General features: G+C 32.2%; 1 protein-coding gene across 1 annotated transcript; it reads left to right on the top strand.

Moving 5' to 3' along the window:
- Positions 1–10,891: 10,891 nt before the first annotated feature.
- On the top strand, positions 10,892–12,804 carry LOC131616219 (serine/threonine-protein kinase OXI1-like). The gene is made up of 2 exons (XM_058887492.1): positions 10,892–11,744; positions 11,849–12,804. The coding sequence occupies exons 1-2, from the start codon at positions 11,344–11,346 to the stop codon at positions 12,741–12,743; spliced, it is 1,296 nt and encodes a 431-aa protein (XP_058743475.1). The 5' UTR covers positions 10,892–11,343; the 3' UTR covers positions 12,744–12,804.
- Positions 12,805–13,021: the final 217 nt, after the last annotated feature.

Below are 13,021 nucleotides of genomic sequence, written 5' to 3'. Positions count from 1 at the left end.
TCTATCGGGTGTCACATCCTCTGCTGACACCCGACGCTCCCGGCACTCCTAGGCCAGCACACGAGGAGATCCTGGAGAACCAGCAGGCCGAGGATGACCACGCCATTGATCTCCTGTCGATCTGCCAGCAGATAGAGATGCTTGGGCGGGACGCGTTGGATCGAGGTGTCGTTCATCAGGGCGGTCCAGAGGCAGTCGCCGTGATTGAGATGATCGTCACTTATGCGGGCCATGCGGCGGCATACAGGCGGCAGGGGAGGTCCCAGGGAGAGAGGGTTAGGCATACCCAGTAGTGGTCGGGTTTATTTTTTTTTTGTTTTCGGATTGTATCTTTCGCACACTATTATTATTTGGATTTGGATCGGCTTGTATATATTACTATTTTTATCATATTAGTATTTTTTGTTTATATGTCGCTTATTTTATTTGCCGTCTTCCTTTAATTAAAAATATGAGACTGTTTCCAAAAACATAAAAAAAAAAAACACAGTTTCTCCATAATTCGGAAGTTCATTTCTGAAACCCCCCAAAATCTGAAAAAAGGTGTTTTCGGAAGTGCATCTCCGAAAACACCCCCCATGAGGTGTTTTCGGAGATGCACTTCCGAAGTCTGAAAAATTAAAAAAAAAAACTTCGGAAATGCATTTCCGAAGCAGGGGTAAAGTGGAGTTTTCGCTGGGGGTGACCCCCATAGGGAGGTGGGTAAAGAAATTTTCTTTCAATTTCTATTAATTACCATTATTTTTACATGTTTTTACGACATATCTATAGTTCACGAATTCGTTTCTCATGGAGATAGCTTGTTCTCCGAGACCGTGCTTAAATTTTTGTTGGATGTATATGAGGATAGTTGTCGACCAATGGTCGAAACCCTTTCCACGTCCCAAGTGAGAATTTGATTCGAGGTCGATGTAATGAGGACTCACATATCCTGATGGAGTGGATAGCTACCATGCATGAGGGAGGGGTGGGCCCTTAGTTGCTACTTTGTGGTTTGTTGTCCTTATATGTGCATTGACATTGTGAGGGCATTGATTATTTTAGTCGTACGTTAGTGACATTTATGACAATTCCCCTGAATTGTTTATGATGGGGTTTTAATTTCTTTCACCGCACACTGATGGTGTTTGTGAAAACACCCTTAAACCATTGCTCCCTTTTATGATCACAATTAAAAGAGAGTTTGGTGGTAGAGATAACCATGATATGTAGGTAAAAAATGATTTTTCAAAGTTGAAATTGGAATAACCACCGAGATTTAGATCTACAATTTTTTTTGAGAAAAAAAGATTGTAAGATTTGTGTTTAAGGTTCTTCCTGTCAGATCTCTGCTTCAATATTATTAGCAGTTTTAAAGATATAGTAAACAAATTCTTCTTCTGGTGGTTCTTTTGAATGTCTTTTTAATGTATATTTATGCAATTTTTTTAGTGAATAATAAATTTCTTGAGATCTATTATTGAAAGAAAGACTAGAGACTTGGCAATTACTCTTCAAAATCTCTTTTATCATTGGTATATTTTTCAGAAATTTGGAATAATTGATGATTAAATTTTTAAAAGTAATTGGTGCTCTATCATTATTCTCTCATACCAATTAATTAGATCATATTATAGTGCACAATATTTACTATTTAGAGTCTATTACCATTTTATTAGATATCAAGTTGAGCAACTATGAATTTGCATAACATACTTAATTAAAGTTGAATACATTAGGACCTACTGAATTAAAATTAAATACATTAGGATCTATTGAATCTTCAGGCATATTTAGTAAAGAAGAAATACAATTATCCCAAACACTTTGGCTCCTTTTGGTAATAATATCTCTTGTTTTCTCATAACTTGGTGAAGTCAAAATATATTTAGTCATGTCTTCATTGCATTGTTTTCCCACCACATTCACAAGATTAAAGCAACATTCATTACTAGCTGTTTGATTACCAAAAAATATGGTTAAGAATATTTCATCACCACATGAAGGGTATACCTTTGATGAACATTCACTCAAATAATTGTCATACAATGATGCTTCTACATGACTACTTTCAATGGGAGAAATATTTGATAGTTCATAAGTACTTTCAGTGGGAGAAATATTTGATAGTTGAACATATGATGAAATTCCAATTTCAACTAACAAAGCAAAACAAATAGTTAATATTGATAATAATAAACTAAGGTTGCAAAATTTAGCCATGAGTTTATTGGTGAATTTTTAGTCTAGAGTATTATATTTATTAGTTTAAAAATAAATAATATTTGTATGAATCAGTTTTTGAAGTTTATAATATATTTATTACTATAATTAATTGAATTGATGTTAATAATTTTAAAAGCGTTTATAATTGAATTCATATGTTTGTTTCACTTTTGATGTTATAATTATGTGTTTTGTTGTAGTAAAATGGTTATGAGTTTTAGTTTCATTAATGTTATATGTTTTCAATTGTAAATGTAGATTCATGTTTTTTTTCTAAATTAGTAAGAAACACATCATAGAGGTGGGAAGGAACTTTTTATTTATTTATGGATTTTTCTAACCTATGCAACATTGCATAGGATAAGGGCAATTAATAAACTATTTATTTTCATATAAATTATCATATTAATTATCATATTAATCTTTTATATTTTCTCTCTACTAACCAATTAATGAGTGAACATAAATAAATATAAAAATGGTAATTTATTTTTAAAAAAGTGGTGTATTAATAGTCTCTTATCCTATGCAAGGTTGCATAGGTTAGAAAAACTCTTTTTTTTATAAAATATATATTGAATTAATCCATAAAGAACATTAAAAAAAAATTAGTAGTTAGCATATTCTATGAATAAACAAATATGCTAATATAATATATATTTTTCGTCACAAATTAGATGTATTTTTGAGTTTTATGCTTTTTAAAATAATGAATTTAATAATAAAATAAGTTTCATATATAAATATATTTTTATTAATATTAGTTAGTAGAATAGTTAGATGATTTAAAATATAATAATTTAAAGTAAATAAATGGAAAAAATCAAAACATATGTAATAATATTTAAAAAGATAGATAATTTGAGAAAAAAAAGTGACAAATAAGATGCTTAATTTGAGATAGAGAAAAAATGTGTTTTTTTTAAAGACCAACCTAACATGGATAGAGACCTAAATTAATTTTTATAAGGATAAGTAAAACTTTGGTCCCTTATTTTAATTTTAATTTTAATTTTGATTCTTCCATTTTAAAATATGTTTTATTGATTATTTCATTAGAGTTTTTTTTTTTAATGATTTTAGCCCTATTTCATTTGAGTTTCATTTTTTTATGTGACAACTGAGGAAATGATATGAGAGGTTAGAAATTTCGATAAAAATAAATGGATTTAGGCCTGGATCGTGAATATAGTCATTTTTTTAAAAGTATTTCAAACACTCTCTTTGAAGTTTTAGAGTTGGAATGCAAGAATACCCAGGATAATTCAGCCTTATAATTGAGTCTGCACAAGACTGGTTAAGAACTCGAATGCAGGGAAGAGAGTCTGAAATAATGAAGAGGATGTATATTTGATTGTGTATTTTCAAATTTTAAATAATGTATTTATAGGTCATGCATGTGTTGTTTCACAAGTTTGCAACTCTTGATAAAACAACACATTTTCAGCATAAGTTTGCAACGGTTTGCCTATAGTTATCTTATGCACCACTTCATGAAGCATCGCATATTTTGAATTCAAAATTCAAACTATCATCAACGATAAAAAATAAGAGCAATGATTAAAATCAAGTCGCAACATGTCAGTCGAATTCTAGAGCGCCGCAGGCGCCACTTCTTTGACATCGCAAATAGATCAATTGCTTTGATGCGCCGTACCTAAGTGCTCAAGTGCCGCCTACAAGCCTTCACTAGCACCTCTACGCCCACACCCTCGTACCCGGTCTCAGAGCCGGTGTTGCTGGTGGCGACACCAGCGAGGGTTTGTATAAATGAGACAAGTGACATAATGCTTGGGACCACTATACTAGTCTATGTGGCACTTTATCCTCTTTTGTCCTTTTGTTGAGTTAATGTTCTTAACGCTTTATAAGGACTTTTAATGTGAGTAAAACTTTCTAGGCGAGACTATTTCCTTTGCATTTTTTAGCATTTACTACATTCTACTTTCTTGTCATTTTTGGAACACTCCTATGGATATTAATTGTTCATAAATGTATAACAATCCCCACTAGTTCTAATAATGACATGACTAATTCTAGAAAAAGAAACAAAGAATGTTAGTAATAATGACATGACTAATTCTAGAAAAAGAAACAAAAAATGTAATAAATTAAAGTAAATTAAATGGGAAAAAATCAAAACATATGCATTAATATCCTAAAAGGATAAATAATTTGAGAAAAAAATGACAAATAAGATGCTTAATTTGTGAGAGAGAGAGAGAGAAATGTGTTTTTTTTTTTTAAAGACCAACCTAACATGGATAGATACCTAAACTAATTTTTATCACGATAAGTAAATTTTTGGTCCTAAACTAATTTTTTTATGATTTTAGCCCCCATTTTATTTGAGTTTCATTTTTTTTTTAAATGACAACTAAGTAAATGATATGAGATGTTAGAAATTTCGGTAAAAATAAATGGATTCAGGCCTGAATCGTGAATATAATCATTTTTCTTAAAAGTATTTTAACACTCTTTAAAGTTTTAGAGTTGGAAAGCAAGAATATCAAAGATAATTTAACCTTATAATCGAGTCTGCACAAGACTGATTAAAAACTCAAGTGCATGGAAGAGGGTATGAAATAATGAAGAGGATGTGTGTGTTTGATTGTGTGATATTCGAAGTTTGAAAAATGTATTTATAGGCCATGCATGTGTTGTTTCATAAGTTTGCAACTCTTGATGAAACAACACATTTTCAGCATAACTTTGCAATGATTCGCCTATATTTACCTTATTCACCACTTCATGAAGTGTTGCATATTTTGAATTCGAAATTCAAACTATCAACAACGACAAAAAAAATCAAGAGCAATGATAATAATCAAGCCACAAAATGTCGGTTGAATGCTAGAGCGCCGCAGACGCCACTTCTTTAATGTCGCAAATAGCTCAATTGCTTCGATGCGGCGTGCCTAAGTGCTCAAGTGCTGCCACTAGCGCCTCTACGCCCACGCCCTCGGACCCGATCTCGGAGTCGGTGTCACTGGTGGCGACACTAGTGAGGATTTATATGAATGAGACAAGTGGAATAATGCTTTGGACCACTACACTAGTCCATGTGGCTCTTTATTCTCTTTTGTCCTTTTGTTGAGTTGATGTTTTTAACTCTGTATAAGGACTTTTAATGTGAATAAAATTTTCTATGCGAAACTATTTCCCTTGCATTTCGTATGCAACGATTTCGTCTTGTTTGAACCTATGGGTACCTTCATGTTCGTCTTCACCAAATTTACCCATCGATTTCGTTTATCTTTCAAACTCTTTTAATCTATTATTGTTTAGGTTTCAATAGGTTGTCTCATAATATTTTGACTTGTTAATGTTTATGATTTTGCTTGTTTTGACTTTTTTATGTTTATGTTTATGATTCTACAGGTTTTGACTTGTTTATGTTTATCTTTATGATTCTGCTTGTTTTGAATTGCTAGTATGAATGGGTGAATGATAAAAATTAACGATGATGAATGTAAAGTGAATACAACAAACTTGTGTTAGCGCTCTAAACTTATCGATTAACACATGTTTGATGCTCCGACTTCAGCTTCATCCTCTTTTCCTTTCATTTGTTGATTCCATTATGGGACAAATACATTTCTGGCACATTTTATGAGTTAATATTGTTTTTGTTACATATAAGTTATATGTTGTTTAAGGGTTGTTGTTGATGAATGTTTTGTTAATATTTGTTTTAGATAAGTTTATTATATCTTATGTGGTTTGAGTGTTTTTTCAACACCTTACCGAATATCTAGCTTTTTGGATTGCATTAAAAAATTATAATATGATGGATAAAGTTATATTCAGTCCATTATCTTCATTTCGCTATTTAACCAATAGAACATGGTTTAGCGCTTCTTATTTTTCAACATTATCTTCATTCACCTCTAATTTAGTTTGCAATATAAATAATATGTTGCAAAATGAAATAGAGGTGAGGGAAGGGGGTTGAATAACTTAAAACAAGTTCTAATAATTAAAAATGCATATAAGAAACTTAAGAATTTTTGTTTAGCATTGAACGTGTATTTTGTTCTTCTAATATAACTTGATTTGTCATATTATAATATTCTAAATCAGACTGAAATTTAATATGTTTAGTGATCATTGACGACATTGTTAGAACATACACAAACTATGTTGGTGAATCAATGGGAAAAAGTGATAATTGGAGAAGATGAAATGAGAGAATAATAGAGCGATAGTAATTGATATGAGAATTGAATTTAGCATTAACCAAAAAATGTTACACTTGAGGGTACTTATACAAGCAAAGCAAAAAACATAATGGAATACAACACAACTTAAAAAATAAGCTAAAAAGCCCAAACTCGGGCTCGTAACCGGTTACGCCAAAGGCCATATCCAATTACGCCTACACAAACAAAAATCAAAAACTGAAAATAGCCTCCTATAACCGGTTACGCCTTTTCACGTAACCGATTAGGACCTCAAAAAATCAGTTCCTGCAGTTCCAAAAATGCTTATTTTTTAAACTTGTCACACCAGATTGCTCCCAAAAACTTATACAATGCATTTGAATTATTATGTACTTCTGATAGAAATAAGCATTCCATATAATTTATGATAAATTCAATGTATATCACAACGGTTGTTTAGAAGAATCGTTGTTAAAAGTTTTTCTTTAAAGTATATCACAACGGTTGTATGAAGTAATCGTTGTGATAATTAGCGCGCTTTCAAATATATAGTCACGGACGCACGACCGTGGTGGAAAGCGTCATACATACAATCACACCTTACCTCACAATGGTTGGCCAACCGTTGTGGTATCCCTTTTCTAACCATTGTGGTATGTATTTTTTGTAGTAGTGAAAGTTTACAAGACATGAGGATGATGAGAGCACACTGTTGATTGAAATCACTAAAGCACAAAGCAGCATGGGATGCAGCAGTAACGGATTACACTCTGCTAGTAATTAGTAACCAGATGTAGCAGAAGGCGGTTGTTACCGGTTACAAGCCCATGATAATCGTTTACCACCAATTGAAAATGTGATGGTGGATGCGAGAGAAGATGCAAAATGCCGCAATTAATGGTACCTCGACTCTGAATGTTCAATTCACATGACAAGAATCGTCTACACATACCTCCTTAAGATTTTGGATAAATATATTATGTCTTTCATTTGATGCGTTGTCATAAAAAAAGGTCCGAATATAAAAATATTCTCTCATGTTGATCTCAAAAAATTGAAGACACAATGATGCAACCACACCTGTCAAATTTTATTTAAAAATTCAAAGTTCAAAAAACAATTATCTTAACAAAAGAAGGCAACTGTGTTAACCTAGTGGTTTCACTTAATCATTTTGTACTTCGCCCTCATGGAGAAGAAAAGAACATTCATATGTTCATTCAACAGAAATAGTTAGGTTTGTTCATGTTCAACAGGTACTATTGATTCACTTCTTGATTACCTTTTTTATGAGGATACTCTCTTATACACGCAACTGTAAAGAAAATTAAAGTGTTAACTATTCTTTTCTACTTTCAAATTTATCTATTCATTTTTGGTAAGAGTCACATGTATGTAATATATAATTAATTGACGGTGCATACTTTTTTCTGTGTCTGAATCAATTTTTAATTTTGTCAAAGATTTCACACATGATTTTCACGAAGATGTCCACTAAGGAAAGTTGTCAAAGACAATAATAGTAGTGTCTATGAGCTCATCATATACGTGAAACTATGAAATATTAATAGAAAAAAACTGTTGTCTAACTTTTATTTTATAATAAACTGTTGTCTGACTTTTTTAAATGAATTGTTGTCTAACTTAAGAACAAAGTTTAAGACAATTTTTCTTCATACAAAAATGGTAAAAAGGAAGAAAATGTATAAAATAATACATTGGCCTCAGCAAGCATATTCAATATTATGTGAAATTCTGTGGTATGTAAACCAATGACATGATCAAGAGCAAGTTAATTATTCAATTCAAATTAATTAAATTAATTTTTTTCCTTTCAAAATTTGATTTTAAACTGAACCAAACCAATCCTAACCTATCTCAATTGATTTTGACATTAATTTTATGTCATTAAAAATGGATTATCTGAAAACAAAAACAAACAATAATAATTTCATTTATTTTATATTATTTTAGTTGTATTATCTTAAAAAAAAAATTATTATTTGATGTATGAGAGTTTTAATTTTATGAAACTTATATATATTTAAACTGTACAGAAAAACAAAAGCTGAACTGTCGGTAAAATTCTGCCGCGGCCCACCGCCGACAACTTGACCGCGGAAAATTATTGATGCTGATTCCAATTTCTAAAACATAACAGTATTGAATTGCTTGTTTCAAAATTGAAATGATATTTTTAAAATTATTATTTTTGAAAATATTATTCTAATTTATGTGTTTTTTTAGAAAATATAATAGTAAATCTGAATGGTAACAGAAAATTTATAGTTGGTTGAAATTTTTTAGTAGGAAATTGAAGTCTTGCAACAAAAGTAAAAAAATCATATATAAATAAAATTCATAAAAATAAAAAATATGTTAGAATAGTAATTTTCAAACTTGAATAAAACATAACCACATTTCAAAAAATATTTTTTAAACTTTAAAATAAACATACCCTTAAACAATATCTATTTTATCTCAAAGAAAACTTTATAATATTTTATAAATTTAATATATTATTTACAATTCAACGAGAAACGACACTTATTTTATCAATTTTTTTTACTTTGGATCATACCTGACCAAATTGTGTATTCGCTTATCTATATTTGTAAGTGAGTACGAATCTTTATAGCGCACACTGAGTTAAGATTCGTACAATCAACGCACATTTCCACTTTTACGAAACCTTTTTGACAGACACGACACTGGGGAGCCAATCAATATGTTTACTTTAGGAGATAAAGTTATCATCGAGCAAGCGATGGATAATTGTCATAGTTGTTTCAACTTTTTTCGGTGGATATCGCCTCCTTTGATGGAATACATATTATAGATCCAACATCTCCATCTCTTCGATGGGATTGACCTCTTATTGGCATTGTCTAATATTTTGGACATCGTCTTCAAATGTTCAATTGTGGCGTCGTAATTTATCTATGGCGGCTCACATCTCTACCATGACCTTGACGACTCCTGTATATCTGGTACCCTCAGAAGTAGGGGATGATTATTGGGAAAAAGTGTGACTCATGTTAGTTTTACCAGTCTTCACGGTGGGCGCCACTATACTGTTCAAGAAAGAACAGGTGTGTGTGTGAGTGTTATCTCTGCAAAGGCAGGGAGATTTAGTGGTCCTAGTATGTATATTACACGTTTGGGGTGAATGTTAGTTCACGACGGCGAGTAGCTTTGTACGGTGGTTTTTGAGGTTGTTTTAGAGACCAACTCACGTGAGGTAAGAGATCTTGTTGCTGGTCGACGCAGCTAGGTCGCATGCAGAAGACTTGAGTAATGTTGACATGGTTACTCAGAGTTGAGTGCTCTCTAAATTGTGTTTGAATGTGTGTGAGTAAGTGTTACTCGAGAGCTCTCTTCTATCCCTTTGAGAGATAATGTATTTATAGGAGTTCTCTTAGGACTAGGATCTATGACCTATTAGACTTGGTCTTATTCGCTCCATTTATTAAGGAAATAACAGTCTGACTATATTTCTGATGTCAATAAAGATTCGCTCTTGCTTAACTTTCACATCAAACAAATTATATGGACGACTTCATTAGACTCCGTCCTAGCGACCTATTTTGTTGGACGATGGACGCCCGTAATCTCGGGCTTTTACCATATAGGACACTACAAATCTGTTTCTTTTCTTCAATTTGTATCCTTATTATTTGATAAAAACCCATTATTACCTTTTATATTTTACTATAATTTAAAATAAAATAAAATAAATGTGGAAATAAAAAATTCAAATATTATTTCAAAAAAAATTAGGATGCAACTGTTCCCCATTTTTTTCCGGTGGTTTTCTCACCATCTTCCTCCATTCACATCCTTTGTTGTTCCCACATTTATTCTCAATTGAAATTCACTTCTACTTTGTCACATGTAGTCTGCCGCAAAATCATAGTTATGTATCCCTTATTTTTATTTACACATGTATATTCATTTCTTTCATTTTATTATTATTATTTTAAAATCACAATGTTACTATTTTATGTATATTGTTAAATTTCGTTACAAATAATATAATTAATTTATCAAACACTAAACTGACTTTTTAACTATTAAATATTAATTTCTTGTTAGTACTTATCATCTATTACTATAATAACCACTACCTTAACAACTATTAGCTTATTTTGCCAAATATAGCCTAATTCTATTGTGCATGAATAAAAAACTATAGTACCGTATACAAGTTTCTTTTTCAGCATCTCTATTGGATCATTATTTTATTTCCATCTCATTTCACCTTAACAACACCCATATATAATTTGTTCACCATTAAATTAACATTGAACGTAAATCAGATTTTATTTATTCAATTCATCCTGGTACACTATAAGTAAATTTCATATTGTACCACTAGGTACTTCTGTTCATGTATTAATATGTTAATTTATAGACTGGTTGTGTTTCTCCCTAGCTATCATCATGTATATTATCGTGCTTCCACTAATCTAAATATCTTTTGAATAAAAAAACAAAACATTAGGAGTCTTTTTTCACCTTCTATGTTAGTATTATTATATACCCCACCCCACCTTGACTTTGATTTTGAAACATTCCATGCTCCTAGCCCAAATGGAACGGATTCTAGAAAATCCCACACGCGCAATTTTCAACCCACCATTTGCTGTCTATTAAGGTATCACGTTCTCACACTTTCTTCTTTCTAACTCCCAACGCTATTTCTTCATCACTCACAACTTTATATATTCATCACGCTCTATTCTTACCACGTGTCACAATTACACACGGCTCAAACTATCTATATATTCAATTCACTCGCATGATGAAACATTGAATTCTTGTCCAACAAGAAAGGAAACAACAACAACGTACCAAACACGCTTCAACCTTTATAAAACTTCTAAAACTAAAATCACCATAACAAACAAAACTACACTTCAAAGTTAAAAAAATAAACTTACCCGGTTTTTCCCGGTACCCGGTCAGCTGCACAATGAGCAGCAGCAAAAACAACCAAACCGAAACAGCACACTCCCTAGATTTCAAAAAACTAAAAATCATATCCGCGGTAGGACGCGGCGCCAAAGGCGTCGTGTTTCTGGCGCGAACCGGTAACCGGTCATCAGACGAGTGCCTTGCTCTGAAAGTAACATCCAAAGCTCTCTTAGATCAAAAGAACGCAAAGAACAATTCAAAAGGCTCTGGAGAATACAAGAGAGCGTCGTTTGAAGAAGAAGTGCTACGTCGTTTCGATCATCCTCTTCTACCACGGTTGCGAGGTGTTTTCGAAACCGAGAGAATCGTTGGATTCGCCATTGATTATTGCCATGGCGGTAACCTCCATTCTCTCAGAAAGAAACAAACTGAGAAAATGTTCTCCGATGATGCCATTAGGTAAATTTTCTTACATGATTCAATCAATAATCAATATGAATATCTTTAATTATATACAAATTTTTTACTAGATTCTGATTTTTTTTCTTCTTGTTTTGGTGAAGGTTTTACGCTGCTGAATTGGTTCTTGCATTGGAGTATCTTCATGAGCAAGGAATAGTGTATAGAGATTTGAAACCAGAGAACGTGATGATTCAAGAAAACGGTCACATAATGCTCGTAGATTTCGATCTATCTACGAAGCTGAAATCAAAATCGCCGCCACCTAAATCACTGAGTAATGACTCGTCGGATAGATCTAAGTCTAACTTATCAAAAGAGAAACATGCAAAGAAGCGGTTGATCTCGCGATTCTCCCGATGTAACTCGGGGATCTCACCGTGTGACTCGGATTTTGACTCGCAACCAGGTGTGAACTCAGTGAATAGAAACGAGTCGGAATCGGTTGAATCAGTTGAAAAATCGAACTCGTTCGTTGGAACGGAGGATTACGTGGCACCTGAAATCGTACTTGGAAAAGGTCACGGTTTTGAAGTTGATTGGTGGTCGTTAGGTGTCGTTTTACACGAGATGCTGTATGGAACGACGCCGTTTAACGGGACCAATAGGAAAGAAACGTTTTACAGGATTTTGTCAAAGGAGCCTGAGTTAACGGGTGAGAAGACGGCGTTAAGGGACTTGATACGCAGATTGTTGGAAAAGGATCCTGACCGTAGGATCAAGGTGGATGAGATCAAGGGTCATGATTTCTTTAAAGGAGTTATGTGGGACAGAGTGGTTGAATTGGCAAGACCACCTTATATTCCTTGTTATGAAGTTGAGAATGAAAATACTAAAGGGTATAGTAAAAAATATGTGGAGGTTTTTGTTCATGAAGTGTTTTTTCCTGAGGGTGATGATAATAATGAAGAGAAAAAGAATAAAATGGAAGATAAAACAGGGTGGGTTGATAAATTGAGTAATAGTCTCAATGAGGATGAGGATTTTTTTATTTTTTGATAGTTATTTTTAAAACATTTATTTGTACATTAAATATAGTATTATTAGGGTTTTTTTGTTACAGTATTATTAGGCATCTAACAGTTGAATAATTATTTCAACAAAATATGTTTTTTTTTTTAAAAGAAAGCACAAAAGCTTATTAGAAAAAGAAATAAAATGTTACTCAAATTAGAAGGTTTCTAATTATTAGAAAAAGTATTTTTAATTAGGACTTGAGTGAAATATAAGCATATGTGCAATTTTTAATTTGCTGTTTGTTTTGAAAAATAACATTT

The sequence above is a fragment of the Vicia villosa genome, linkage group LG7 (genome assembly GCF_029867415.1).
Source record: "Vicia villosa cultivar HV-30 ecotype Madison, WI linkage group LG7, Vvil1.0, whole genome shotgun sequence".
NCBI lineage: Eukaryota > Viridiplantae > Streptophyta > Magnoliopsida > Fabales > Fabaceae > Vicia > Vicia villosa.
The sequence above is the reverse complement of the archived record's forward strand: the minus strand, read 5'-3'. Positions and strand labels throughout refer to the sequence as shown.

What these genes read in the sequence shown, in the direction of transcription:
- LOC131616219 (XM_058887492.1), top strand. Translation starts at nt 11,344, where the DNA reads ATGAGCAGCAGCAAAAACAACCAAACCGAAACAGCACACTCCCTAGAT. An exon ending in TTCTCCGATGATGCCATTAG is followed by an intron (nt 11,745 to 11,848) that starts GTAAATTTTCTT and finishes GTTTTGGTGAAG; the next exon opens with GTTTTACGCTGCTGAATTGG.